This window comes from Primulina huaijiensis, chromosome 4 (genome assembly GCF_012295235.1).
Source record: "Primulina huaijiensis isolate GDHJ02 chromosome 4, ASM1229523v2, whole genome shotgun sequence".
In the NCBI taxonomy this organism is placed as follows: Eukaryota; Viridiplantae; Streptophyta; class Magnoliopsida; order Lamiales; family Gesneriaceae; genus Primulina; species Primulina huaijiensis.
The window spans coordinates 25,877,103-25,904,781 of NC_133309.1; the positions used below are offsets into that span (position 1 = coordinate 25,877,103).

Sequence of the window (27,679 nt, forward strand, 5' to 3'; positions counted from 1 at the left end):
TCGATCATGCCAATTGGTTAATATTGAAGAATTATCAATTACCATGTTTGATTCAATGGGACGTATATGTGTATAATGCAATCCAGTAGGGAGCATTGGTAGTTTTTCAATCACATATTTCTTTCCTGATTTATATGTGGTAAGACACATATATTTCTCATTCCCTTCATTCATTGTTTGAGTATCATACCCATGGGAATATATATCATTAAAACTCAACAAATTTCTTTTCGATTGTGGTGAATATAAAGCATCATTGATCAAAAATTTTGTACCATTAGGTAACAAAAATTGTGCTTTACCACATCCTTTAATCAAGTCTACAGGACCTGATATTGTATTCACCGTTGTTTTTGTTGGTTTTAGTTCCAAGAAATATCTTTTATCTCGGAGGATAGTGTGCGTTGTACCACTATCAGGTATGCAAACTTCAGCTTGGTTCGTAGCATTTTCCATATTTGAACTTCAAAAAAATATGCAATGAAATAAAATTATTGACAATAAAATACAATACAATATAACACACTATAAAACATTATCATACGAATACATAAAAAATAAAATATTTTACATATTTATTCCACCATCAAATTGATCATTATCTGAGAAATCAATCAGAAAATCTCCAGCATCAAAATGAGTTGAACCACTCAAAGGTTCACTGTGTTCAGTAAAGTTGGTCTCCTTTTCTTTCCCCTTTATTGATTCTTTATAAAGTTTACAAAGGTGCTCAGGGGCTCGACAAATACGGGACCAATGTCCTGGAGTACCACATCTGAAACAAGAACTTTCAAATCTTTTTGAGTGATTCTCATTAACACTCATATTCTCTTGATGCCTTTTCGGTGGGTGGTTTGGGACGTTCTTTTGAGATGAGTTATAGAAATAACTATCTCGATTATTTTCAAAACCACGGCCGCGTCCACGACCACGACCACTTCCACGTCCACGTCCACGTCCACGACCACGACCACGACCTCGATTTTGTCCTCGACCAAAATCTTGTCTGTAACTTTGATTTTGGTTTCCAGGTTTAAATTCATTTTTGCTTACAGCATTTACTTCTGGAAATGCTGTTGATCCAGTGGGTCGGGACTGATGATTTCTCATTAATAGCTCGTTGTTCTTTTCCGCCACAAGAAGACAGGCGATGAGTTCAGAATATCTCGCAAATCCACGCACTCTATATTGTTGCTGTAGTGTTATATTTGATGCGTGAAACGTGGAAAATGTTTTTTCAAGCATTTCCGATTCTGTAACCTCATGTCCACAAAATTTTAACTGCGAGATTATTCTATACATCGCTGAATTGTAATCACTGACTTTTTTAAAGTCTTGGAATCTTAACATATTCCATTCATCACGGGCGGTCGGAAGTATAACTTCCCTTATATGTTCAAATCTCTCTTTTAATCCTTTCCACAGAGCCATGGGATCTTTTTCGATGAGATATTCACATTTTAAACCTTCATCAAGGTGTCGTCGTAAAAATATTATAGCTTTTGCTTTTTCTTGTGATGAAGATATACCATTTTCTTTAATGGTCTCGCTTAGACCCAATGACTCAAGATGCATTTCTACATCAAGAGTCCATGGCATATAGTTTTTCCCAGTAATATCAAGAGCGATGAATTCGAGCTTTGCCAAGTTTGCCATGGTGGTACTAAAAATTACGATGCATTTTATTAGTTAATGAATATTGCAATACAAAGTAATGGATAAACAACAAGTACAAGTATTCGTAAAAATAAAGAAAACACACGAGGAGGATATTCTCCGATAAATACAAGACTGGTGAGTATGATAACCAAAATAATTAAAAATAACCTCGTGAAAGCCATCTTCTTTTTTTCTTCGAAAATTTGATGAAGAATAATTTTTAGAGAAGAAGAGAAAGTTGGAGTGATTGAATGTATTTGTGAGATTGTATTTATAGAGCAAAAACTAGCCGTTTTGTTACCGTTTATTACCGTTGGTGTATAAGAAAATAAATGTATGTATTTGTATAATTTTATGGTAATAATATGGTGTATATAATATTAGTCATATTTAAATAATTATGTATATCATATCACATTATTATAATTAGGTGTCATAAGTTATTTTGTTTAAAAAACCTTATAGGCTTTTATACTTGTCGTATCCCTTACCGGGAGTGTGGGATGTCGTCTTAACATCCTCCCAGGATTTATAACAAGTTTTTGAAAAAATTATTTTTATTATTTCTAACAATAACATTATATTATATATTACATATATAAACAATAAATAAATAACAGTAAAATAAATATTATTACTTTTGTTACCTTTTTCTTCTGTTCGGAGCTTGGAAAAATATGGAGGACTTTTAGAGCTTCGTGCTGATAACGTGTTGTGAAAAAGTAAAAATTTACGGTAAAAAAGTAAAAATCTCAAACTCTCAAAATTATCACACTACACACTTTATAATATTTTTCTCTCAACTCAATTGTGATTTTCTTCACAAATGAGAGATCTATTTATAGAAAATTTTTACAAATAATCCAAAAATAAAATACATCATTACCTACATCATCACACACTAATTTTCAATATTCAACACCTAATTTTACCTAATTTTCAACATTCAACATTCACATTTTCAACACAAATATTTAACACATTTTTAAATAATTTTTCAACAAAAAGCTATTTTTTCGACATTATTAGTTTACCATTCAAAAAATATAATATTTTTAATAAAAAAATTAATCTGGCAGTGAGAGTTATTTTCGTCATTCAGTTCTATAACTAGGGCTTTTAGTCTCCCCTCTTCCGCTCCCCCCAAGCCGCCCAATCTCCTCCGGTCTTAAGGTAAACCTGAGGCCCCCCAACAAATTGTGGATACGTTAATGCTGACGTTTGATGATTTTGTTTTCTTCTCCATGAATTAGGGTTTCTGCTTGTTAGAGATGGCGACAGTGCCTGGGCAGTTGATCTGGGAGATCGTTAAAAAAAACAACTGTTTCCTGGTGAAGGAATTCGGGAATGGAACCGCGGGAGTGAAATTCAGCAAGGAACCCAACAATCTATGCAACATCCATTCATACAAGTACTCTGGTTAGTTTCATGTTTTTGGCATTTGTTCTAGCTTCATTTACTCAACTTTTTGTTTGGTTTTACTTGAACGTGAAGAAAGGATCCGGATATGGAAAATAATGATAAAAGGTCGACTTATTTTATTTTCAAGGTAAATTTTATGTTAGTGTTAGTGGTCATTTGATTGTTTAGAAGTTTGTGTGGGAGTATTTGCTACATTTGTTGTCAGTAAAATCGAATGGAAATATGACCATCCCAGATTTATCGGAAGATGGTGGTGATTAACCTGGTTTTTGGTTTCGCTTTTTCTATTGCTGTTTCATATAATTGAAATTAGAGACTGATACAGCCTCCTGATGTTGCTATTACACTCTTAATAACTTTGATAATAACTGTGCCGATTGTTAGCTGGACAATTCTCTGTTGGCTTTTTTGAATATAAATTGCTTTTGTTGTAAATGAAGACCTGCGATGTTTGTGGATTCATGAGAATCTTTTATTTTCTTTTCTATTTTATTTAAGAGAGAATATTTTGTTTTGGTTCTTTGCAGTTGAACTCTCTTTTATGACATCTGAAATGACTTGTTTTGTGGATTATTTTCTTAGGGTTGGCAAACAAGAAAACTGTGACCATTCAACCTGGCAAGGACCAGTCGGTTTTGCTTGCTACTGCAAAGACCAAGAAGCAGCACAAGCCTCGCCATTTGCTTCACAAGTCTGTCATGAAGAAGGAGTTCCACCGCATGGCCAAGGCTGTTTCTAACCAGGTACATTATCATCAGTAAATCCCTTTATGTTTGAGATTATTTGGTTTCCCTGCATTCTATTTTAATACTGTTTCTTTTCCTTATTTAATCTATTTTTGTGTTGCAAAAGATCTTTACTTTCCAGCCTTCTTTTAAAAGTTAATGTGCCTTGCTTTCTACTTTTGACGAGCAGTACAGCTGAAAATCTTTCCTTTGATCCAGATGCAATCTTCATTACTGTTTTTTAAAATGACTATTCTATTTGTAGAAGATAAAGGATCTAATGCTCTAGATATCTATTCATGTCATATATTTGTTGTGGAGAAAGACATGCTGGCTTATTTTTCGCTTGCTCAATTCACTAAATGTTGGGTTTTAGATGTGGCTGTGTAGTAATTAAACCTCTTGAGTTCAGGTGGCAGATAACTATTACAGGCCGGATCTGAAGAAGGCAGCTCTTGCAAGGTTGAGTGTTGTTAACAGAAGTCTCAATGTTGCAAAGTCTGGAGTCAAGAAGAGGAACAGGCAGGCTGCTTGATATAGTGTCTTAAGTTGATGGAATTTTCCCCTTTCCCAACTTCACCAAGTCAGGGTAGCGCATTGTTATCTACTTTTGGACTCAAAATGGACTTAGATTAAATCTTGAACTGTTTTACTTTAAATTTTCCTCCATTTTTGAGTTTTAATGGAGTTGTGTTTTATCGTAGATTTTGGATTCTCTGGTTCAGATTGAAATATGGTATGATTTGATTGCACTAGGCTTAGTTTGCTATATGATATGACAGTTTATACCCAATGTCGAGCTTCTTTGTTGTTTAATTTTGTTTTTGTTTCTTTGGACTCTTTTTTGTTACATCACCACTTCCATGAAGTTTGGTTCAGTCCCCGAATAACTGAAAATAAAGCGGAGTGATACTTCATTTTGCAAAAATAAATTCTAAGTTTTATGCTACACGAGGCATTCGAAGTTGTAATTTAATCAGGGGAAAATGGCAAGGTTAAAGGAACTGATAAGGAGGCTGAATCATGTGCATGAAGAGGTATGGTACCATAAAGAGCAGTGGTTCGAAATGTTACATAGAAATACCTCGAATCATTTCTCCATTCTATTGAAATAACGAATTGTTTCTTTCAAGTGAAACAGTTTTACAAACCTAAGCTGTCGAATTAAGCTACAAGAAGGATTTACAAGCTTTGAAATCCGCAAATTATATGACAAATGATCTTCGACCACATTATTTAAGCAGCTTCTTGTTACATATTGGCGAGATGTTCGACGCACAAGCTTTGATCGGTCATGTTGCTTGCAATTGTCAAGAAAGCAGATGGTCTAAACGCAACCTTGATCGGTCATATTGCTTGCTATCGTTAAGAAAGCAGAAATGACCGCTCCATGTACCAAAGCCCTGCGCCAAAGGGAACATGAATATCTCAATAAACCAGGTATTCTTTTATCAAATAAGGTCTCAAATTATCTGATCCACAAGCAATTCGAGGCAAAATCAAGAGTAGCCTTACTCGGGACTCTCTTTCTGGTAACCAAAATCAGTCGCTGCTTTAAGTGTTCTTTGGTATGTTTGCTTCATTGCTTCCTGCCATTAAATAGAATGAAATTGAAGTTAACATGGATGAAAGAACTTGAAGTCTCAACGAAAAATAGAGTGGATAGTTCATAAGAACAACAATTTTGAGTCCTCTAGCTGGAAGGCCATAAAGAAAACTGCACGCCAAGTACTTTCCCAAACCATGAGAGTAGCACTCACCTGTAGTTTAGATTCAAAATCTTCAGGAGACCAATTCAAACTACACTCTTTAAGCTCAAGTTCCCCTGCAACCACCTGCAAAAAATTGCCTGTAGATAAACCTACACAGCATGAGAGTAGTTGCAGACTGTATCTAAAGGACTAAAAGATGTACCCCTCCTGCACCAGCAGCCATAGATGGCGCAACTAGAATATTGGCTTTTCTCATAATATCAACTGCTTCAGGGGTGCATGGCATATTTGAACCTTAGAATATTACCAAGGCAGTTAGATACAATCTGAAGACAATAACAAATTCAAACCACGAAAATGAAGATTCTGTAAATAAGAGGAAGTCTACAAATAGAATTTGACAAGATACAGTGACAGGTACCAACCTTCCACTAGTATCCGACAACCTGAGTTTACCAAATTCATGGCATCAGATTGATCAATCTCATTTTGATAAGCACATGGAAATGCAACATCACAGCTTTCATTCCAAGGCTTTGTTTCATCATAGTACTTTGATCGGGCATAAGTTTTTGAATATTCTCTGAAAATATTACTAATAAGATGGTGTGAAAACGGAAAGTTAAAAGCGAGGGGAGGGGCAGGCAGCGTACAAACCTCAAACTTCTATTCTGAGCCTTGATATCTCTCAGAAGGGATATTTTCATGAAGTCAAATCCATCCTCATCCACTAAATAACCTTTTGAATCTGTGTTTACAACAGACATAGAATACAGGATGAAATGCTGATAGAAGAAACAGAAAAAATTTCCTTCTCCGTGATTTAATTCATTTAGACATTAATGAAGATAAAATCCAAGAATAGGCATTTCTAAGACAAATTATCTGGTTAGAAACCCACATGAAAAGCAAACATGTTTTCACCTCCAGCTTTACTCGTACAACGATGACCACCAATTAATTAGTGGTAGAAATCACATTCTCAAAGACTAGGTGCTGGTGTTGAGTCCAAGTCACACTAATCAAGTGAAAAAGAAAATTACTAACCAGATTTGTGGCGACAACATTGATAATGATTGAATTCATATGGACAAGATATTAATGAGAGGTTTATCCTAAGAAGAAATACAATCCATGCGGTGTGAGGTTATTACACAAGAAGAGCAACACCGAGAGATGTTACTGTTAAATGCTAGAATATAATATTTGACACGCTCTCTTAACAAGGAAAATTGAGAGTACTGCAGAGAGATATAATTAATCATGTGTGTGTGTGTGTGTGTGTGATTAAAAAAACAGAAACTATTACACGAGTCTTCTCCAATGCGTCTACAATCTAAATATGAAGCAATAATTGACATATTCTGGCAAGTTTATTCTTTTACAATTTCAATTCTTTAATACAGTGAGATCATTAGGTACACCAAGATAATTAATCAGAAGAAGTGAAATTCCAAAGCATCTAACTGAACAATCACAAATTTAACGAAAAATATGAATTTGGAAAATGACAGTGCTTTACCTGATACTGTTTTAGGAAGAGCACCGTAAGCAATAAGCTTCTCCAGGACATGCATAGATATCTTTCCAGAGCCACTAACAACACATCTAGTGAAGAAGATATTAAACAAAAAGTAAAATATCAGATTCCAAGAGACTTCATGCATAAATTATCTAATTTATTTTACAAACTAATTTCCTGCGCTAAAATTTGTTCCTCAAAATGACTCTTATGCAGATAATAGCCATACTAATTTCTATTGGTAAAAACCTGATAAAAGGTTTGTGAGTCCAGACTAATCTTGATTCCTCCTTCATTATATCCTATTGATACAGTCGTCTCTCATAATAGAACTTACATGAATTAGCAAAAGCAGATGATCATTTCAGATGTCTAAGGATGAGACAGTGATAAGACAGGGTAAGCGACTAAGATGGAGAAGGAAAAACAAAAGCAACACTATAGACATTCATACAAGTAATGCTTTGGAGAAAACAAATACAAGCCATGAATAAGCAGTAAATATGTAGCACCTTAGCCCTTTCAGTTCTTTATTCATGTCAGCAAGCATAAGTTGGGCAAAAAATACCTGCAAGAAATAAGAAGATTAATTAATAAAAACAGGCATGGAAGTACAGACATTACAATGGAAAGTTTGTCACCAATCCATAGCCAGTAGCTTCAGTTCGAAGACTAGAGCCAGACCAGTTTATTCTTGGGCCAGTAAAACTTCCCTGCATGGTTAAAGCAGATGCATCACGCATAAAAATCTTTTGTAGGAAGATTGGTGATGAATAAAAACTAAAAGCATGACCAAGTACATGGATAAAAAATCACTTGAACAAGTTTCTACTCGTTCTTAATTTAACAGATCTAAGCCAACATGGAAGACCACAAGATGCTGATAGTACTGTCTTCAATTAAGTACTAGTGATTTAACTGAAAGTACTAAAAGTTATAACAAATTTTACATGAAACAATAATTTTCAATTATTTCAAGCAATAAAATACATTTGATCAAGCCATGACAATAGCAGCGTCAAAATAAGTAATAAAAGTGACCGATCTCTACAGAGTACACAGCTTTAACCTGAGAGTGACCAACCAGGCGCCTGTATTGTCCATATAGATAACCCATTTCACGGGTGCCAACACCCATATCCTCTGAAGGAAGATCCTAGGTTACAAGAAAAAGGTTAGCAAATCACAGATATCTCAGAAACAGGCTTCAAAATTTTGACAAGAAGCCATCTTGCAAACCTTGTCAGGCCCCAAATAGCGATACAACTCACTCATGAAGCTCTGGCAAAACTTCATGATCTACAAGTGTTGTTTAGGAACCACATTAGAAAAAGGTCAATACTTCAAAGATACACCTTTGGTAACTAACTGCCGCAAAATTACAAAAATATCACCTCACTATCGCTTTTGCCTTTTGGATCAAAATCACTTCCACCAGAAGAGCCTCCAAGTCTATACGGAGATAACGCATTTTTTAGCGTCTGCATGCAAAATTGAGCATTAAGTCCTAAATACTGAATTGCTTAAATCATATATTTCATCAACTTTCGACCATTGCTCAACATTACATATCAAGTTCGAAGTATTTTTTTAGATAGCATTATAGGAAACAATATTATATTAATTGATCAAAAGCTATTAAATTACAAAAGGTGAACATGTAATCCGCAATGGAGAAAATGGGAAACAAAGCCCTAAACTTATCAAAAACATACATAGCTCCAATCTCTGACTAAAAATTCTATCAAGTTTGACATTTTGTGCAAACCACACAAGTGGAAGAATGTTCAACCAAGACAGATATCACTGTAAGAGCCCAACATAGAACAAAAGCTAATGTTTGGAACCATGTTTTTAGTAATGTTTTCATTCTCCTAAAATGAAACCCAACATATATCATAATCTACCACAATCTATCAAATTCTATCTTCTTTCAGTTTTGGATCTCCCAGTACAACCATTACTTTTAATTCAATTTTCTTTCTTTTTGAAAAAAACTCCATTTATATGTATTATATTTTAAAATACCTAAAGATTATTCAAATAACAAAATTATATGATACGCCATCCAACAGATGATTGCATGATATGGCATCTACCGTAGAAAATGTCTTGCAGAAATAAAACCAAAACCACTGACATATTCTCCATATTTTCCTAAAACAATTAAAAAACACTTCCAAACTTTACCATAGAAAATGTCTTGCAGAAAAAAACTAAAACCACTGACATATTCTCCATATTTTCCTAAAACATTAAAAAACACTTCCAAACTTTACCAAAAAGTGTGAGCGTTACACGGGCTATCTGAGCCAAGATATGGATCAAATTCCGCATCATTTTACTAAAAAGGGCCCAAGCATTTATACATAAAATCGACCTCTGCAGAATGAGTGCATAACAGAATGACAAATACCTGTTCAAAACTAAGAAACTTGGCAACGCTCAAGTTCATTGATGGATGAAAACGCAGACCACCCCTGCATGGACCAAGTGTCTGGTTGAAGTGAACCCGATAACCGCGGTTAACATGTGTTTCACCTCTATCATCAAGCCATGGAACCCGAAAGATAATTATGCGCTCAGGTTCTAATAATCTCTCCATGGTATTCACATAGCTGCGACATGGTTAGCCTTTTTGTTACAACCATTATTATAGTCATCTTGCAGACCATGAGCATCTAAAATACTTAAAGCTGGCTTCAAAAAATATATATATAAGCCAACTTACTTGGAATTTTTTGAAATTACTCTTTCCAAAGCATGGACCACTTCTTGAAGAGACTGTATGAACTCAGCTTCATGAGGGTCTCTTCTCAATGCAGCTTCAACAATTGATCCAGCTGTTTTAGACATAATAGCTGCAACGAGTTCAACCATTGTGTGAGAGCCAAGAAAATTACGGAGATCACTTCAAACATCACAGAAATGTGATTAGAAATTAAATCACCTATTCACTTATAAGTTATAATGTGGATTTTAGTGCAGAAAAACTAAGGAATATTATTTTCCTGCATTTAGAGGAAAAAATGCTGAAGCCATATCCCCAATCAATTAAAGAACAAAATAATTGAAAAAAAAAAAGAACTTTTATCAGCAAATAAGGAAAAAAACTTACTTTTCACATAGATAGGCTTATCAACTATTATTTTTTCTACAGATGCTTGCTGCAGACGGAGAGCCTCTTTGTGGAGCAAGCTGTTATTGTGCTCCTCCAGCGCACTCATCTGCATGTTCCTACTGCCTTCATTTCCGTATGGGTTCCGCCTGTGCTTCCTTCCATATTCTCGACATATAGAACAGAATATCCTCGCTGTCCCTTCCTTTACATCAACATATGCCCATTTATATGTATCAGCCCACTCCTCTCTCCATCTTTTCACGACCTTCTTTTTCCTCTTTCCTGTCTGTGCCTTCGATAAATCTTGATCCTCACTGGGAAGTTGAGAACCCATCAAATGCTTGTTTTCAGTGTGCTCTTTGGCAGAGGATTCATTTGGCTGAACACCAAGAAGAGAGTTCTGGTGAAAAGTTGGGTCATCGTCTCCAGCACCAATTTCCAAATCGATTTCTTCACCAAGTTCCCTGACAACAAGATGATGCCTCTGAGACTGCTGGATCAAGTTTATATCATCCATTGCAGATGTCATCCCAACCCCACCAGCTGGAAGCAACATTCAGCATCACAATTTGACTGTTGGGCTATGATGTTTTACTTTCTGCAAAAACAAGTAACTCAAATCTTTAAGGGATAAATCAGCACCGACTGAAACTTCCCTGCCATAATAAATCATGGCTTTGCTCTTTAATTGAGGACGAGTATGTTTCACACATAACCTACTTCAATCCAGTGAGAAGATGAGATCCTCTTCTCATGCAATAGAAAAAAGCCTAGTTGAACAATCTTGAGTTAATCATCCTTGACCAAGAAAAGCATTTCTCTGGGGTCCAGAGACTATAACACTACAATTTTGTTGTTGAAATTTGTGTGTTATGCACTGGCCATGCCATTTATCATGTCAATCCCACGTCTGTACTAAAATTTTGCTTATCATGCACACTAACGAATTTGCAACATAATTACTTTAATGGCATGCACAGCAACCTTCCTTAAAAATGCTGCATGGCTTCGTCGAAGCTTTCTAGTGTACCGTGTAATTGTGCACCATACTCCATGCGAAATAACTTTTAATTTTCCGTACCCAGATTTTGCAATATCGCATCACGATTCACGATCAACATCAATAAAAAGGAGAGAAATCCTTAAAATATTCTATAATTCCATGGTTAATCATAAAACATAAACGAAGGTTTTTCAATTGAATTGCTCGATTAACGAAAGTAACTTTACATTAAATTAAACGAAGAGTGGCAACTCACATCTTCTAACCATCCCAATGCTAGAAATATATATATAAAAATTACACACCTTCAAATTCCTAACACAAAATCAAATAGTTAAAAAAAACACAGATTGTACCTGAAATTAAAGTCTTGAAGAAGTCCAGTAACGAAACTGGGCTCAAAATCTTTCAAATGATACAAAAAAGTTAAAGAAAAGGATCCCGTTTATACAAGGTGAAACCAAATTCAACCGGGATCGGATTATTTTCAGAGGAAAATGATTCCGCAGTAGTAATCCCGAAAACAAGAAGGGATCCGAAAAACAAATACGCGAATTCGATTTGAAGAAAGGAGAAAAGGGGATAAGTGTGTGAATTTGCGAAACAATTAGGCGCAAGTGACCCTAAAGATTGAGCGAACAAGATAGTATACAGTATACTGAGCTGGTAAGAAAATGGCACATTTTTAGGAAGAAAGCAACCGATGAAAATCCCAACTCGGTGTATGAAATTGATTTTATTGTAAATCTTTATTAATTATAATGTTTATCATATATTACAGCAAAATAATACTGTCATAATTTCCTAATATTAGTTATTAATTATCCTGAAATTCAAAGAAAAGGGTGGAGAAGAAAGCAACTGATGAAAGTCACAACAAATAAAAATTTTTATTTAAAAATGATGGAACTCAAAATCAATTTCACACAAAAAAATGCCATAAAATTCTCACAAAATTATCCATTACACAAATCACGCGATTTTACAAACATTTATCGTTAACCATTTTATTATTTATCGAGAAAAGATAAATTCGTAGATCTTATGAATCTCCATTTTTTTCCCTGCTCAAGTTGTTGGAAAAAACGGCTCAAGTTGCTACAAGAGAATGTTTTACATTTTAATATTTGATACGACACGAAAAAATAAGTGATTATAGACTTGAAAATAGGCCATGACAGCATTTGGAACCGAAATTGCATCCATTGCACCGAACAACGCCCAACAGTAACCATGCACTAAACTCTAACACAAGCACAATGCATCACTTTTTACAGAAGTATTGGCTGTATCTGATGCAGTGTAGGAACAAACAAAGAGCTGTATTATTTTCGACTACATTTGGAAACAGAAATACAGAATCCAGAAAGTATCAAGTGCATGGAAGCTCCCACGTGATTCAATGTCCTTCAAAAACTGTTTCCCGGGAGACCAAAAATGAACAAAACGTGTCAAGAAAGCAGGGGTTGCCGTTTCTACTTCAACGTCTCCCAAGAACCATCAGATCTCTAGTAAAAATATCCCAGCACTTGGCCGCTAACATTTTGTCGAATTGCTTCCTCATGATCCAAGACTCCATTCGGAGTTGTGATTATGATATAGCCCCCTGCATGTGGAGAAAAAGATTTACGGATTGTCAACATATTTCCTCAAAACTCGAGGATCATGATGCAGACATACCTAATACGAGAATCACACGAGAATGACTTTTATAAAAGATCAGAAGTGAATAGATACAACCAGGGAACTAAAGTTTAATAATTTTGCAAGAATGACAATCTTTAAGGGTTCTAAACTATAATTTTGCGGTTGATAGCTTACATATGAAAATTATATATGATAAATTCGCAACAAGAGTCATGTTTTGCCCACGAACAACCAATAAGAATAGCTAAACTCTGCACGACGACCTAGACCAGGGCAAAACAAATGGATTCACTGGTATATGATTGAGAGCCATACAGCAAAAAGTCGAGCCTTTGTTTTTAATGTGAGATCCATAACCCATCATACATCGAGCCTTTTGTTTTTAATGTGAGATCCATAACCCATCATACATCGTATTTAGACCAAACAAATGACAAACTGGGAAAAACATTATCGTCTTTTCTACAACAAAGGTGCTCAAGTAGACAACCTTCCAATTCCAATGTTAGAAACTATCACAAAGGAATGCAATTAGTAATCTAAAAGAAAACAAAAAATGTACTTCCCAACAGTCATTACTTCATTTAATTGCTCATCATAAATGATTCTACCAAATATCGAAACCAGACACAATCAATCTCGAACTCCAGCAAAAATCCACAATTTCATCTTTCTTCCATGATGCTCGAGCATGACAAAATCTAATTAATCACAATCACAGAGACTTAAAATGTGAGGGAAATACACAAACCTGGTGTGTTGGAAGAACACGGGTTTTGTATTTCTCGATGTCCTGAGACTTAATGTTTTGTCTACACGTGAGAGCCCGGCAATCTTAACCCTCCCTAAAAGTTCAACAGTTATCCTCCCCACCCTTTGTGGATCATGCACTTGAAAATCTTTAATGTACCCTGTGATTTCAAAATCATCACTCTCTTCTGTCCCATTATATTTCTCAAAGCTTCATTTGGATTAAGAACTCAGTGATGGGAAAGTGAAAAAGAAAAGCAGAATCAATAAACACTTAATTCATTTCATTTGCCAGTTGGAAATATATATTAAAAAAAAAACGATTTCAAGGGCTACTTTAAAACGCACACAATTAAAAAGATTTGAGGAGCAAATACGAATAGTTAATCGTTTCTCAGAATCAAATTCGTTCGGTCGGCTTCTTTAAAACTCTTATTTTCACTAAAATCCAATCTCAAACACAGCCTCACAAAAAATCTGGAAAAGCACGGACTTTTAAAAACAGTACAAAGAACAAATCCAACCCATTTTCTCATCTTATTTTCCAAGTAAACGGCACCAATCAAAATCAACAAAGAATACATAAAGAGTCGCTACTCAATTACAACAGCACACAAGAATAGATACAGGTATACCTCTGTATTTCATGATTTGAAGAAAAGATGCCATGACATTAGAGATGGGGTTGAGCTCAGCAGAAGCGAAACCTCTCTTTCCGGCAATGACGATGGTTCTCAAGGCGTCGTTCAGTATTCTTCTTCCCATTTTTTATTAATAAATGAGTGATCGGTCATGGATATGGAATTTTTGGGTACTTGAATTTTTTTTAAAAAATTCAAATTCGATAAAAATGCAATTGTAAATGATAATAGGATATTTGGATATGGTACGAAGATGAAGATGGTGTGCATGAAAGTTGAATACCGGAAAGGGATGGTTATGGTATGGGTATAATAAATGGAGATGAGAATGAAGGCATAGAATAGTACCTGAATCCGATACATTCTTTGGTAGGCAAAAACTTTGGGCTGTAGTCACTCTTTGGGCCGTGTTGTTGTGCGCCACGGTTTTGGGCCGATACAGCCTTATTTCTGTCATTTTCATGGATACTTGTTTTGACATATTTTTCCTAAAAAATTAATTTATTAATTCAATTTTTATGAAAAAATATATTTGTTTTTTTTTTCCCTGAAAAAAAGTTGACAATCGGGTCTGTTTTTTTAATTAATTTTCTGTAAAACAATCTTCATTTGAAAAAATTAAAAAATATGCTATTATTTTTATCCGAATTGAGACCCCATTAAGTCATTCATGCTCATTTTCAAAAATTGTCCTTACTACATGTAATTTTTTTAAGAACTTTAGTTGGATAATAAATAAAAGATTAAAATATGATGATAATTAGCTATTTCATCATATAGTAATATTAACTAATGTGTACTGCATTGATTAAAAACTGAGTAATTTTTTTATGAAACGGTTGATCTGATAATTTTTTTGTATAAAAAATAATATTTTCTCGCAGTTCAAGTATTATCCATAAAATTTATGTGCAAGACCATTTGACACTAATTTTTGTGATTCAAGTTTATAACATATCATAGTCTGCATATTATTTATTTTGTTTTTACAGTGAAAAGTTAAAAAAGAAAAGAAAAAGAAATAGAAAGAAGGATTTGTCTCCAAAACATATACGCACTGTTACACAATCAGTATATCGACGCATTGAGGGAGAAAATCTGAATCATCCTCCTTTGTAATGATAATCGGCGTTTGCCGTTTTTTCTATGAACGCACTGAGAAATGGTTGAATCTGAATCCGAATCCCCTCTGTTAGCTCTGATCTTTTTCAATTCCTGAAACATCAATTCAATTGCTTCTTTTGATGAACTGGAGATAGGGAGGAAGTGAGATTAGATGTTGCCTTTTTGATATTGTTTTTCTGTTGCTTTTGATTCTTATTTTCTTTTATCGAGGAGAATGAACGGTGGTGATGGTGAAGAGGGGGATTCAGCTGCGTTGGGTCCGCCAGCGCCGCTCGAGTGGAAATTTTCTCAAGTATTTGGCGAGCGGACAGCCGGAGAAGAAGTACAGGAAGGTAGATTTTTTATTGTTGATTCTATTAGTGAGGAAAAGATGTTTGCTTTGGGTTTGGATCTTCTCGTTAGGGTAAGGATTTCTGTAATTTGATCCCTTTTGGGTTTGTTAACTGCTTGATTTTGTAGAATTTCAGTGTGATTGATTGGGGATTAACGTGAGTGATCTGCTTGCCATTGTTTTGATCAATGATACCAAAGGTTAATGGTGTGGGTGTGAAGTGAATAGAGTTCAACGTTAGTCTGATAGTGGGTTTTCACGCGGAATGAACCTGGTTTCTGGCCTAAAGAATGTGTTTTTACTGTGGGTTTTGATTACTTCAAATAGTCTTTGCTATGTCTTTGAACTTGTTTTGTGTATGGTTAGTTTGAAAATGATGCAACTTCTATAGCTTCAACTCCTAGCTCTTTTTATGTTGTTGGGGAAGTGAGAGCTGGTCTCTTTGCGCACTCCATGCAGTGACTGAACCAAAGTTGGAGGTCCTTCCAAGACTTTGCTGCTGTTGTTTTGTAGGTCTACTGATTTGTGACATGGTGCTCGGTGTAATGTTTTTGGCCAACTTTTGGCTGTGTCTGTTGCTTGGACTGGAGCTTCCAGCTTGTACTTTTTGTTGTTTTTGGTCCTGGTATGAATAACCTGTCACAATGTGTTCTATTGCTTCCAAATTCTTCTATAGGTTGAAAGGCTTCAGGACTTCATGATGCCCAAACGCACTGATCTGACCTATTTTGAGATTCAAAATTATGCTTGTATTTTGTTATGGCTTAACAGGGCCATTCAAAACATGCTTGTATGGTGTCATTTAAAATGAAACAAAAATGATGTCTGTTATAATTTTGTTTCCATGTAAGAGGGAAGGTTATCTCTTTTTCTCGTTTGTTCATTTGTCGACTTTTGTCGCATAATTTAATTTGCATGTGATTTAATTTGCAATCACATTATATGCTGTTCCCTGTACACTTTGTGTCGGTTCAAATTAGCAAACTGGTTCATGTAGAGGGGGTGTTGGCTGGCTAGGAGAAGGGCAAGAAAACTTGTGATCTGTTATGTTGTAGGGTTATTCTAAAATGGACCGAGATCACCATATTTGGTTTTTCATTATTTGTCTCTTGCAAAAAAATAAAAAGGAAAAAAAATCTCGCAATCTGCACATGGTAAGAATTGGACTCTGTTGTCTTTTGCAAAACATTCAGATTGTGACATGTGCATGCTGAAGCAGGTGACTGTCTTGTTGTAAACTTTTATGCTTTGTACGTAATTGGACTTCAACTGTTAGAAAGGCTGAAGTTTGAAATTTACTTCTTAAGTGCATGCTTCTATTGTGTGCTTTTTTAACCTGAAATTACTTGAAATGCTATTTATTAGAGACATGGTAAGGACCAAGTATTCTGCAGATTCAAGAAGTTCAATTGCAATAAGCTTCTGGGCCAAATTTTTACCCTCAATACGCAAAATATTTTTCTAATTATTTACTTATTCATAGATTTTGTTATTTTATATAGCTTACAATTTCCCATTTAGTAAAAGGTTTATGGATACGTTGCCCTTAAGACTCTGTGTCTCTTCTTTGGTAGATAAGAAGATTGACAGCAGCGGTTTTGTATGAATGTTTTTTTCTTAATGTTTCCTGAATCATGTTTTAGTGGTTGTCCGTATTATAAGTTAATCGGAACTGCCGACTAAGAAATTTAGGGTGCAACTGAAAACTGTAGTTTTGTTTTGAATTCTTTTCATGGCAGTTGACATCATATCCGCAATTGAATTTGACAAAACTGGTGATCATCTGGCTACTGGTGACCGTGGTGGAAGGGTAGTCTTATTTGAAAGGACTGATGTGAGAGAGGTAAGGTCAACATCTGATGGTTTTATTTAATTGTGGACATATTCATCTTGAAAATTTATCTTCTATTAACAAGTTTAAATTGCAGCATGGGGAAAATCGTAGAGATTTAGAGATGATGGACTATCCAACTAGACATCCGGAGTTTCGTTACAAAACTGAATTTCAGAGCCATGAACCAGAGGTATTTATTAAAATTCCAGCTCGTGTCAAATTTTTGTTATCTGGGGTCTACCTTCGAATTCAATCATTTTTCCAAATGCACAGGCCTTGATTTAACGGAGAGGTTTCCGTTTTCAATTGGACAAATGCTTGAAGGCATCTATTGCTTTCACTGTTTTTACTTCTTTTTCCCAGAGGGAAAAATTGGATAAAAGTTTGAATTGTAATAACATGGTGTGAAAATCTTTTTACTTCAGTTTGATTATCTCAAGAGTTTGGAAATTGAGGAGAAAATCAACAAGATTCAATGGTGTCAGACAGCTAATGGTGCACTCTTTCTCCTTTCCACGAATGACAAAACTATTAAGTTTTGGAAGGTTAGATATAGAGTTTTTCCTTTTTGTTAATTATGATTTTTTTGTTTAGGTATAATATGTTATAATAGTTAATAATTTGCGGTTGTTTATTGTAGTAATTATGTATTCATACTTGTGCTCATCTTATTCGCATTCTGGATTTGTTTTTCTCATATTGTAATTGATTTTGAATGCTGTCTTAAATTTATCTTCAATGTACTTTTAGGAGTCAAGATAAGATAAGACATTGATTAATACAACCTTTTCGCATTACTAAATTACTTTCACCCACTCCAGAATTTTTTACTCTGCATACGTTGGTTGATTCCATTCCCATTTCCTTTTTTTCTCATGAATGACTTTTTACGACCAGACAGCATTAAATGCGGTTCATTTTATTTAATACATGTGCACCAATATGAGATAGAATTTATTATTCATCAAACTTTACATGCAATCTAAATAAAATAAGCTGCAAAGTTTTTTTGTTTGACATTAATAGCCAACAAAACCTGCTATGACTTGACATTTAAAGCGGAAAATGTCCCTAGATACAAAACGAAATATACATGAGCACTCCTGTGCACACTTGTGGTACAAATTCCCTGAAATATCTTGAAAAGAAAGAAAGAAATTCGTTCTACCAAAAAGTGCCTTTAATTTTCAATTTGAAAAATTGCCTAGTGGTTGTTTGAAAACAGGTTCAAGAAAAGAAGATCAAGAAAATATCTGATATGAATGTTGACCCATCTAAACCAGCTGGAAATAGTATTGTTGCAAGCTCCAGTGTTTCTTCGAATTCTAAATTGCATCTGGCAAATGGTGGCAGTCCAGATCGATTTTATAACTACTTGAGCAATGACTTGTCCTTTCCAACTGGGGGTATCCCCTCACTTCGATTACCGGTGGTACACATACTTAACTTAGCTACACTACTATTTGTGGTATAAATAATTATGTGCGATGTGCTATCTTTTTTATGTGTTTGGTCGAAAATTGGTTGTTAGGTTTTAATGAATGAAAGCTATTTTGATTTGTTGTCCGTTCTTGTCCATTTCGAATGTATAAAATCCATTTTGTCCACTGAATGATTTAACATGCCTGGGTATATGTCTCATTACATTTATGACTTCCTCATAACTGTTGAATTCTAAGCTGTGGTGCCTAATGATGACATCATTAGGATTAATTGCTCAACTATCAATCTTAAAATTATCGTAGGCATTACCTCAAAAATAATTTATGCACATCATACAATTCACTATTTTCTCGCTCACTTTGTTTCTTGTGACACTTGATTGTACAATCTATAGGTCACATGCAGTGAGACCGGTCTTGTTGCGAGATGTAGGAGAGTATATGCCCATGCCCATGATTACCATATCAATTCTATATCAAATAACAGGTAAAGATCCAAAATTTGTCTCATCTTACTATGCCTGCATGTATGTGGGGCAGCTAGAATTAAAAAAAACAAAAAGATGGCATAGTTAGGTTCTCATCTTTGGTGAGAACTTTAATTATGGTAGTAAGACTTGGGGATGATGACAGTTTATCCAGAGGGTAAGGAATATTGTAGAAATTGTGTTCCCAAGTATTTTCCTCGAATTACGAAAATAGAAAATAGAACTGTGTGGATGTCATTGTTTTGTGGTCATTCAATGCCCATGCACCTTTCCTTACTGGGGCACTTCTACTGTTGTGACTTCATGAAAGGCTGATTGCTGTTGACGCAACGAAAAATATTCACTAGGTTTTGGCACGATGACATATTGTTCTTTGTTTCTATTGATTTTCGTTTTTCTGATTTCATGATTAATTCATATTTGAAATGCTTTGCAGCGATGGTGAAACATTTATATCAGCTGATGATCTAAGAATAAATCTCTGGAACCTGGAAATAAGTAATCAAAGTTTCAACATTGTTGATGTGAAGCCCACAAATATGGAGGATCTGACTGGTGTGTCTTTATGCTATCTTCTTTTGTTGCAACCACAATTTATATGTAATAATTGATGAACAAAACTAATATAAAGCTGAAATAGACCCAGAGATAAACTCTGTAAAAGAGGAAGACTCCTCTTCCCTAGCCTAGGCTAGTATTTTCTCGAACAACAAAATAACATAATGATCCCTAATTTACCTCCCCTCACGTTTTATTCCCTTTCTCCATATCTAGATTCCTCAAAGGGCTTGGGCTTGGATTTGCATCACTTGAACTGCATTGTTTTAGGGCCCTGGGCCCACCATAGTAAAATCATAATAATATTATGTCCGTAACATCTTTCTTCATGTATCTTTTTCCACATTTTAAATAATGACTTATTGCATAAGATTTTGCGACATTTCCTCTAAGTTCTCGGTGACTGTCGTGATAAATGAACGAGAGAAGAGAACTGCGCTTCTAAATGAGGCCTCCCCTTACAATTCAAGAGTTTAGAAAGGCTCTTTTTCTTTTTTATAGAATATAGGAAGGAGATGAGCTACCTAGATCTTTGTATATACAGGTCTCGATAATTGAAGTAAGTGACATACATATCAAGAGGCTTAAAGCTATTGTAATTCTTGCTCTATAATATGCGATATGCCTCTCTTACGATATAACTTAACGTCTGGGAGCTTCCTTTTTGGGAAAAAGGTTGAAAGAACAAGTAATGGGGTAATCTTCTATTCACTTATTTTTGTTTCTTTTGCAGAGGTGATAACTTCAGCTGAATTTCATCCTTCTCATTGCAACATGTTAGCGTATAGTAGTTCTAAGGGATCAATTCGTCTCGTTGATCTGCGGCAATCTGCCCTGTGCGATTCACATTCTAAAATGTAAGTGATTGGTTGCATTTTAAGTCTTCTGATTAATGATTTTGTACCTTATCTGCTTTTTAGTAAAAACTCGTTAACTTTTCCTAAGAAGTTGAATGCTAATTGTGGGAAATTCTAAGTACTTTGCAAGGACATTGTTTTTGTGCTCTGATTTCTTGCGCTTTCTTTGGATGAGATATTAATGTTCATTCATAAACAGATTCGAGGAACAGGAAGCGCCTGGTTCAAGATCATTTTTCACTGAGATAATTGCTTCGATTTCAGATATTAAGTTCGCGAAGGATGGAAGATATATTCTTAGTCGAGACTACATGACCCTTAAGGTTTTGTTTTCTGTAGTTATTTTTGCCCTTTTATCATTATTGGTTGTTAATATTCTAATTGACCTACATGTTCGCTGTTTATTAACTTTTTTGTTACTTACAGCTAATTTAGCTGATGTCAGTGAATGCCTTTAGGCACAGTTTGCTCAGTAAAGAATGCAGGCTGGATAAAATTTAGTTTCTATGACTATTTTAATGTTAGAAAAATTTATCTGTTATCATGAATAAGTGGTTTGAGATAAATATTGAACAAAAACTATTGATCTCAGATTAACGTGTCCATATTTTATCTGAAAATCGAAAACTCAGAGCTCAAGTTTGGCACTGGAAATTGAATATGATATTGTAATTCAATTATGCTCTTCATTGACTGGCTGTAGAAAACACTTAAATGCATTGCTCATAAGATAACATGTTTCTATAGTTTTTTGAGTTTCCGTGGATATCACATTTCTATTTTCAATATTTATCGTGGTCTCAGTTTTGTTTTTCACTGATTGAATATAAATTGGTTTCAGTTGTGGGATATTAACATGGATTCTGGTCCAATTACAACTTTCCAGGTTCATGAGCATTTAAGACCAAAGGTGAGTTGCCTTGCTACTGCACCATTTTGCCCGAAGCGTTTTTGTGACCTTTGAAGCTGATAAAATGTTGCTATTTTAATAATGTCCAGCTCTGTGACTTGTATGAAAATGACTCCATTTTTGATAAATTTGAATGCTGTCTGAGTGGTGATGGTCGCCGAGTGGCTACTGGTTCTTACAAGTAGGTTGAAGTTTGTGCTCCATTTTATCATACTGTCATTTGCATGTATGTCTCTCTATCAAAAATGTGACAAAATACTTGGTATGATTCAGCAATCTGTTCCGGGTGTTTGGCTGTGCTTCGGGCAGTACTGAAGCCACTTCCCTAGAAGCAAGCAAAAACCCAATGAGGTACTACTACCAGTTCTAAGTTTTGATTTGTCGGGCCAACTCTAGTCTCAGTTCTCATTTTTACTTGTTACGGACGAGTCTCTTTCAGAAGGCAGGTGCAGAACCCTTCAAGGCCTGCCAGATCCTTGAGCAGCAGCATCACTCGTGTCGTCAGAAGAGGTATAATTCCCATTCCCATCTCCTCATCTACTTGGTTTTTGTGTCCATGCAACATAATCTCAACTGACAATAATGTTGTGCTCTATGTTGTAGGTGCAGAAAGTTCGGGAGTTGATACAAATGGGAATTCATTTGACTCCACTACAAAACTACTCCACCTTGCGTGGCACCCATCTGAAAACTCAATCGCTTGTGCTGCTGCAAATAGCTTGTACATGTATTATGCATAAAAAAAAAAACTCAATTCCTGAACACCGGTTAACAATTTTAGGCTAACTCATTTGAAGATGCCTCTTTCATCAAATAGAAGAGAAGGTCGATCACTTTCTCAAGCCTCTGTGCTGTGTTTCATAAGCTACCATGACAAATTTCAGAACAGATCTGCATGTCTTTGTTGTTACCTGAGCAAGACAACTGTATTCCCTTCACCTTCCGTTGTTTTACCCTCAACATTTCTTCTATTTATTTTTTCTTCACCTCTCATCAAAGTGTCGCGTTTGGTCGGGTCGAGTCGGGTCTGTTCGTATCTTGTAGAATTCCGGAATCTAAGTTGGTCTTATAATTTGCTCCTAGTAAATGTTAGTTTTAGTTGCAATACTTCTGGAAATTCATTAAATTTAATTGTAGCATAACGCTTGTACTTGTTCCTTCTGTAGGATGATCTTTCACCTAAAGTTTCTCGTTCAATATTTCTTTTGTATAAAAGTATTAAACTTTGTCTTTACTTAATTTTGCTTAAAGGTGATTTTTTTTAAGGACAAATTTTGGTTTCGAATCCGAGAAAGCCATATTCTACAATTTTTTGAATAAAGTGTGGAAAGAGGAGTTTTTGAAAATAAAAATGGTAGAGACAAAGAGGGAGCATCAACATTATATTATATTCTAAGCTTTATACTGGGCTCCTCAAAATCTAAATTATTTTTTGTCTTTGCTATATGATTAACCTTAAAGGTAACAATTATTATTAAACAATCAATATTTATTTATTTAGTAATTATTTTTTTTTATTAAATATGAGTAAGTCTTTTGTACATTTATATTTTACATAAAAAGATAATATCTTAGATAATATCTTTTTATAGATAAGATCGGATAAGATATATATCTCACAAAATTAATTGGAGATAATTTTTATGATTAAATATTATTATGATCAAGAATTAATTAAATCAAATTTGCCTAAAAATATGAAATGAGAATATGTTAATATTTAAATTCGAATAATCTCGACAACAACATAAGATAAAAAGATAAATAATATATAGTCTATTTAGTTGAATTTGAAGCAGCCATTATGAAAGGAAAGTGGATTCCTAGTTGGTCTACAAGAACTCATGGAATATTCTCTTATCAGATTTTTTTTTAAAAGAAAAAAAAAAAAAAAACCACCTTAACATTACACCTGACCGTTGGATGAAGCTAATCCAGCGGCTGATTTGAACAATAATTTAAAAATTATAGAACAATTTTGAACGAAGTAATATTCCACTGGAATCTGATTGTTACATGACGCAGCCCACCTGGATTCCCTTCCAACCCTATAAATACCCCTATCCGCTACGAATCTCCATGTGTATCAAATCCTATGTATTTACATATAGAAAAGGAAAATCTTTTCTCTGTCAAACGATGGCCGGAATCTTGGTGGTTTTCGACTTCGACAAGACGATCATCGAGACGGACAGCGATAATTGGGTGGTGGACGAACTTGGCGCCACCGATTTGTTCGATCAGCTTCTGCCCACCATGCCTTGGAATTCACTCATGGTACGTATGTATACCTACGTACGTACGTGTTAAGTTTCAAGTTTTTTTACTGGGTATTTGCATATTAATTAATTCATATGGAGAGGCTGGCTGCATATATTCTTATATTTTCTCTCTTTTTTTATTTTACAAAATACAGGATTGGATGATGATAGAGCTTAACGCACGAGGAAAAACCATTGAAGACATCAAACAAGTGCTGAGGACGGTTTCAATACATCCTAGGATAGTCCCTGCAATCAAAACTGCTCATGCTTTGGGTATGTATTTATGATAATATGCATGATTCTAATGATACATGCATACTCTATATATCAAATACGGTCATCGAAAGTTTCCTGAGTTCTGATTTATGTTTTGGTAAATTATTAGGTGTGATCTGAGGATAGTGAGTGATGCGAACAACTTCTTCATCGAGACGATTCTTGATCACCTCGGAATAAAGGATTGCTTCTCTGAGATCAACACGAACCCGAGCCACCGGGACAATGAAGGGAGGTTGAGGATTTCTCCGTACGTTGATTTCAAGTCGTCTCTCCATGGTTGCAATAATCCTTGCCCTCCAAACATGTGCAAGGTATATATATATATATATGGTATATCTATGCACGTCTCTTTGAATATATTTATTGTTTGAACCTGTCCTGAATCTGATCTTGCGTTTGTTTAATAACGAAAGGGTATGATTATCGAAACGATCAAATGCTCTGTAGCCAAAGAAGGGAAGAAAAGGATGATATATCTTGGTGACGGGATCGGCGATTTCTGCCCGAGTTTGAAGCTGGAGGAAGGGGACTTTATGATGCCAAGAAAGAATTTCCCGGCGTGGGATTTGATACGCGAAAATCAGGGACGCGTCAAAGCAGAAATCCATGAATGGGTGGATGGAGGAGAGCTAGAAAGTATTCTACTAAAACTTATAGAAAAAATCACGATTCAAGAAAGCTCGGTTCAATCTTTGATGGTGGGCAGTAAGTTCGGCAGCATTCCAATGGCAGCACATGAGAGCAGCCCACACGTTCTTCGAGTATAATGATTATTATCGAAGAATGATAAATTTCATTGTTCTTTTTGAATCTTTCTTTCAGCTTCATCAAATGAAAATGTATTACATCATTAGTGATCATGCATCGTTGTATTATACCTCTTCACAATCGTCAGAGTATTATTACCTTCTTCTTTGATCGTATGGTTTTCTTTGTGACCTTCTGTTTTCAGTTAGTAAGTTATAATATAGTCGATTTCATCTTTTATACTAAAATATTAATCACTAAACTTAGCTAAACAATCAATAATGAATCGAGAGATGCGTTTGTTATAATTAAATTTAGAATTCTAAATCCCATTCCAAATTCACACTACAATTAAGGGTAAAAGATGGATCAAAATTATGAGATCCAAATATTTACTTACGGGTAACTCTCTTATGTTCTAATTTTATATATATATATATATATATATATATATATATAAATGTAAAAATTATAACATGCAATACTAATAAATAAAGAATCCACATATTTACGGATTCATTTGGTTATAATTTTCAATTATTATTCGTCACAGTAGCCAGCTGCCAACGGACTAAGCACACTCAGAAACCCGGAATCGACAATGGCGGCGGCGCCTCCCATCTTCAGATCCTCCTTGCTCTACCCACAGCCGCTTCCCCACCACTCATCCGCCATCTCTCCGGAAATTCGTCTCACCCAGGTCATCAGAGCCACTGCCACGTCCTCCGCCTCCGCCGCTGTGCCCCCACCACCATCTTCATCCAACCACCTCAAGGGCCGCCGCTCGGCAGATGAGAACATTCGCGACGAGGCCCGACGCCACACGTCATCCCATAGCTTCTCCGCCAAGTACGTCCCCTTCAACGCCGAACCCACATCCAGTGAATTCTATTCACTCGACGAGATCGTCTACAGAAGTCGATCTGGCGGCCTGCTCGACGTTCAGCAGGATATGGAGGCGTTGAAGAAATTTGACGGCGAGTATTGGCGTACGTTATTTGATTCACGCGTGGGCAAGACGACGTGGCCTTACGGGTCCGGAGTATGGTCTAAGAAAGAATGGGTTTTACCCGAGATCGATAGTGATGATATTGTTAGTGCATTTGAGGGGAACTCGAATCTGTTTTGGGCTGAGCGTTTCGGTAAGCAGTTTCTAGGCATGAATGATTTGTGGGTGAAACATTGTGGTATCAGCCACACTGGTAGTTTTAAGGATTTGGGCATGACTGTTTTGGTGAGTCAAGTGAATCGGTTGCGAAAAATGAACCGGCCATTGGTGGGTGTTGGTTGTGCGTCAACTGGTGATACATCTGCTGCTTTATCAGCTTATTGCGCTGCGGCTGGGATTCCATCCATCGTGTTTTTGCCTGCAAACAGGATTTCTCTTGCTCAGCTGGTTCAGCCAATTGCTAATGGAGCTTTCGTGCTCAGTATTGATACGGATTTTGATGGCTGTATGCATTTGATAAGGGAAATTACGGCGGAGCTGCCTATATATTTGGCAAATTCACTGAACAGTTTGAGATTAGAAGGCCAAAAAACTGCAGCTATAGAGATTTTGCAACAGTTTGATTGGCAAGTTCCTGATTGGGTGATTGTTCCTGGTGGAAATCTTGGTAATATATATGCATTTTACAAAGGGTTCCGAATGTGCAAAGAAATGGGGCTGGTTGATAGGATCCCAAGGCTTGTTTGTGCTCAGGCAGCGAGTGCCAATCCTCTATACTTGCATTACAAATCTGGCTGGAAGGACTTTAAGGCTGTCAAGGCGGGAACAACTTTTGCGTCAGCTATCCAGATTGGCGATCCGGTTTCTATTGATAGAGCGGTGTATGCACTGAGGAATTCAAATGGGATTGTGGAGGAAGCAACAGAGGAGGAGTTGATGGATGCTATGGCGCAGGCCGACTCGACTGGGATGTTCATATGCCCGCACACTGGTGTGGCATTGACTGCATTAATAAAATTGAGGAATAGCGGGATTATTGCACCAACAGACAGGACCGTGGTGGTGAGTACTGCTCATGGATTGAAGTTTACACAGTCCAAGGTTGATTACCATTCTAATGAGATCAAAGAAATGGCTTGCCGGTATGCAAATCCTCCTGTGCAAGTTAAGGCGGATTTTGGGGTGGTTATGGATGTTCTGAAGAAGTATTTGCTCAACAAAGATTCCAAAGTGCATTGAGTGCTTAAAATGTGTGGTTTTTGTTTCCTGTTAGTCTTGAACAGAGCTGGTAGCTAGCTGTAGAGACTCAATTTACCTTTGACCTTTATTGTCGTCGTTTGGTACACCAATCGTGCAAAGATTAGATGTACTTTGAACCTGGAATCTGAATAACGGATATGCATGATTGGTTTTTTTTTTTTTATACTTTAAGAGCTGTTTCATTTCATGGTTATGATGGAATTTCTGTTTTTAATTAACATTATTTTCAGTTTATCATTTGTTTTTGAAGCCTCTATCAATAGCATATGTCATGCTCTCAGGCTACTGTTTTTTGCCCTTGTTACTTTTTTTCTGTGGTCTTTCTCAATAAAGTTGTTCAATTAATTTACACATAATATGCTATAATTGTTTTTCTGCTTCAAAGGCGCATACTGTTCCCCTTCAACTGGCCAATTGTTGGAGGGGCTGCACC

At 35.7% G+C, this 27,679-nt stretch overlaps 5 protein-coding genes and 1 long non-coding RNA gene across 7 annotated transcripts; 4 read left to right on the plus strand and 2 right to left on the minus strand.

Moving 5' to 3' along the window:
- Positions 1 to 2,807: 2,807 nt before the first annotated feature.
- On the plus strand, positions 2,808 to 4,599 carry LOC140975808 (large ribosomal subunit protein eL28z-like). The gene is made up of 4 exons (XM_073439745.1): positions 2,808 to 2,832; positions 2,913 to 3,078; positions 3,664 to 3,824; positions 4,219 to 4,599. The coding sequence occupies exons 2-4, from the start codon at positions 2,931 to 2,933 to the stop codon at positions 4,339 to 4,341; spliced, it is 432 nt and encodes a 143-aa protein (XP_073295846.1). The 5' UTR covers positions 2,808 to 2,832; positions 2,913 to 2,930; the 3' UTR covers positions 4,342 to 4,599.
- Positions 4,600 to 4,891: 292 nt separating this feature from the next.
- On the minus strand, positions 4,892 to 11,891 carry LOC140975807 (uncharacterized). Its single transcript, XM_073439744.1, has 16 exons — positions 11,521 to 11,891; positions 10,159 to 10,759; positions 9,772 to 9,901; positions 9,457 to 9,658; positions 8,435 to 8,521; positions 8,280 to 8,339; positions 8,110 to 8,196; positions 7,682 to 7,753; positions 7,553 to 7,608; positions 7,041 to 7,126; positions 6,176 to 6,266; positions 5,944 to 6,101; positions 5,721 to 5,812; positions 5,567 to 5,641; positions 5,322 to 5,395; positions 4,892 to 5,209 (listed from the first exon to the last, which is right to left on the minus strand). Exons 2-16 carry the CDS (start codon positions 10,715 to 10,717, stop codon positions 5,134 to 5,136), a joined length of 1,905 nt encoding a protein of 634 aa, XP_073295845.1. The 5' UTR covers positions 10,718 to 10,759; positions 11,521 to 11,891; the 3' UTR covers positions 4,892 to 5,133.
- Positions 11,892 to 12,589: 698 nt separating this feature from the next.
- Positions 12,590 to 14,494, minus strand: LOC140975809 (uncharacterized). Of its 2 annotated transcripts, none has more exons than XR_012175055.1 (3): positions 14,197 to 14,494; positions 13,563 to 13,722; positions 12,590 to 12,770 (listed from the first exon to the last, which is right to left on the minus strand). It is a non-coding gene; the product is annotated as an uncharacterized lncRNA (long non-coding RNA). The 2 variants fall into 2 exon arrangements; XR_012175054.1 differs by having other exon boundaries at positions 12,590 to 12,844.
- A 714-nt stretch (positions 14,495 to 15,208) lies between these two features.
- LOC140975810 (serine/threonine protein phosphatase 2A 55 kDa regulatory subunit B beta isoform-like) lies at positions 15,209 to 22,854 on the plus strand. Its single transcript, XM_073439746.1, has 14 exons — positions 15,209 to 15,659; positions 17,398 to 17,501; positions 17,587 to 17,682; positions 17,918 to 18,037; positions 18,718 to 18,924; positions 19,330 to 19,421; positions 19,859 to 19,977; positions 20,714 to 20,837; positions 21,037 to 21,160; positions 21,679 to 21,747; positions 21,837 to 21,928; positions 22,021 to 22,098; positions 22,187 to 22,257; positions 22,351 to 22,854. The coding sequence occupies exons 1-14, from the start codon at positions 15,542 to 15,544 to the stop codon at positions 22,485 to 22,487; spliced, it is 1,551 nt and encodes a 516-aa protein (XP_073295847.1). The 5' UTR covers positions 15,209 to 15,541; the 3' UTR covers positions 22,488 to 22,854.
- Positions 22,855 to 23,815: 961 nt separating this feature from the next.
- On the plus strand, positions 23,816 to 25,072 carry LOC140974839 (inorganic pyrophosphatase 2-like). Its single transcript, XM_073438329.1, has 4 exons — positions 23,816 to 24,024; positions 24,164 to 24,288; positions 24,397 to 24,601; positions 24,704 to 25,072. The coding sequence occupies exons 1-4, from the start codon at positions 23,827 to 23,829 to the stop codon at positions 25,055 to 25,057; spliced, it is 882 nt and encodes a 293-aa protein (XP_073294430.1). The 5' UTR covers positions 23,816 to 23,826; the 3' UTR covers positions 25,058 to 25,072.
- A 503-nt stretch (positions 25,073 to 25,575) lies between these two features.
- Positions 25,576 to 27,442, plus strand: LOC140975811 (threonine synthase, chloroplastic-like). The gene has a single exon (XM_073439747.1). The coding sequence runs from the start codon at positions 25,639 to 25,641 to the stop codon at positions 27,223 to 27,225; it is 1,587 nt and encodes a 528-aa protein (XP_073295848.1). The 5' UTR covers positions 25,576 to 25,638; the 3' UTR covers positions 27,226 to 27,442.
- The last annotated feature ends 237 nt before the right edge of the window (positions 27,443 to 27,679 follow it).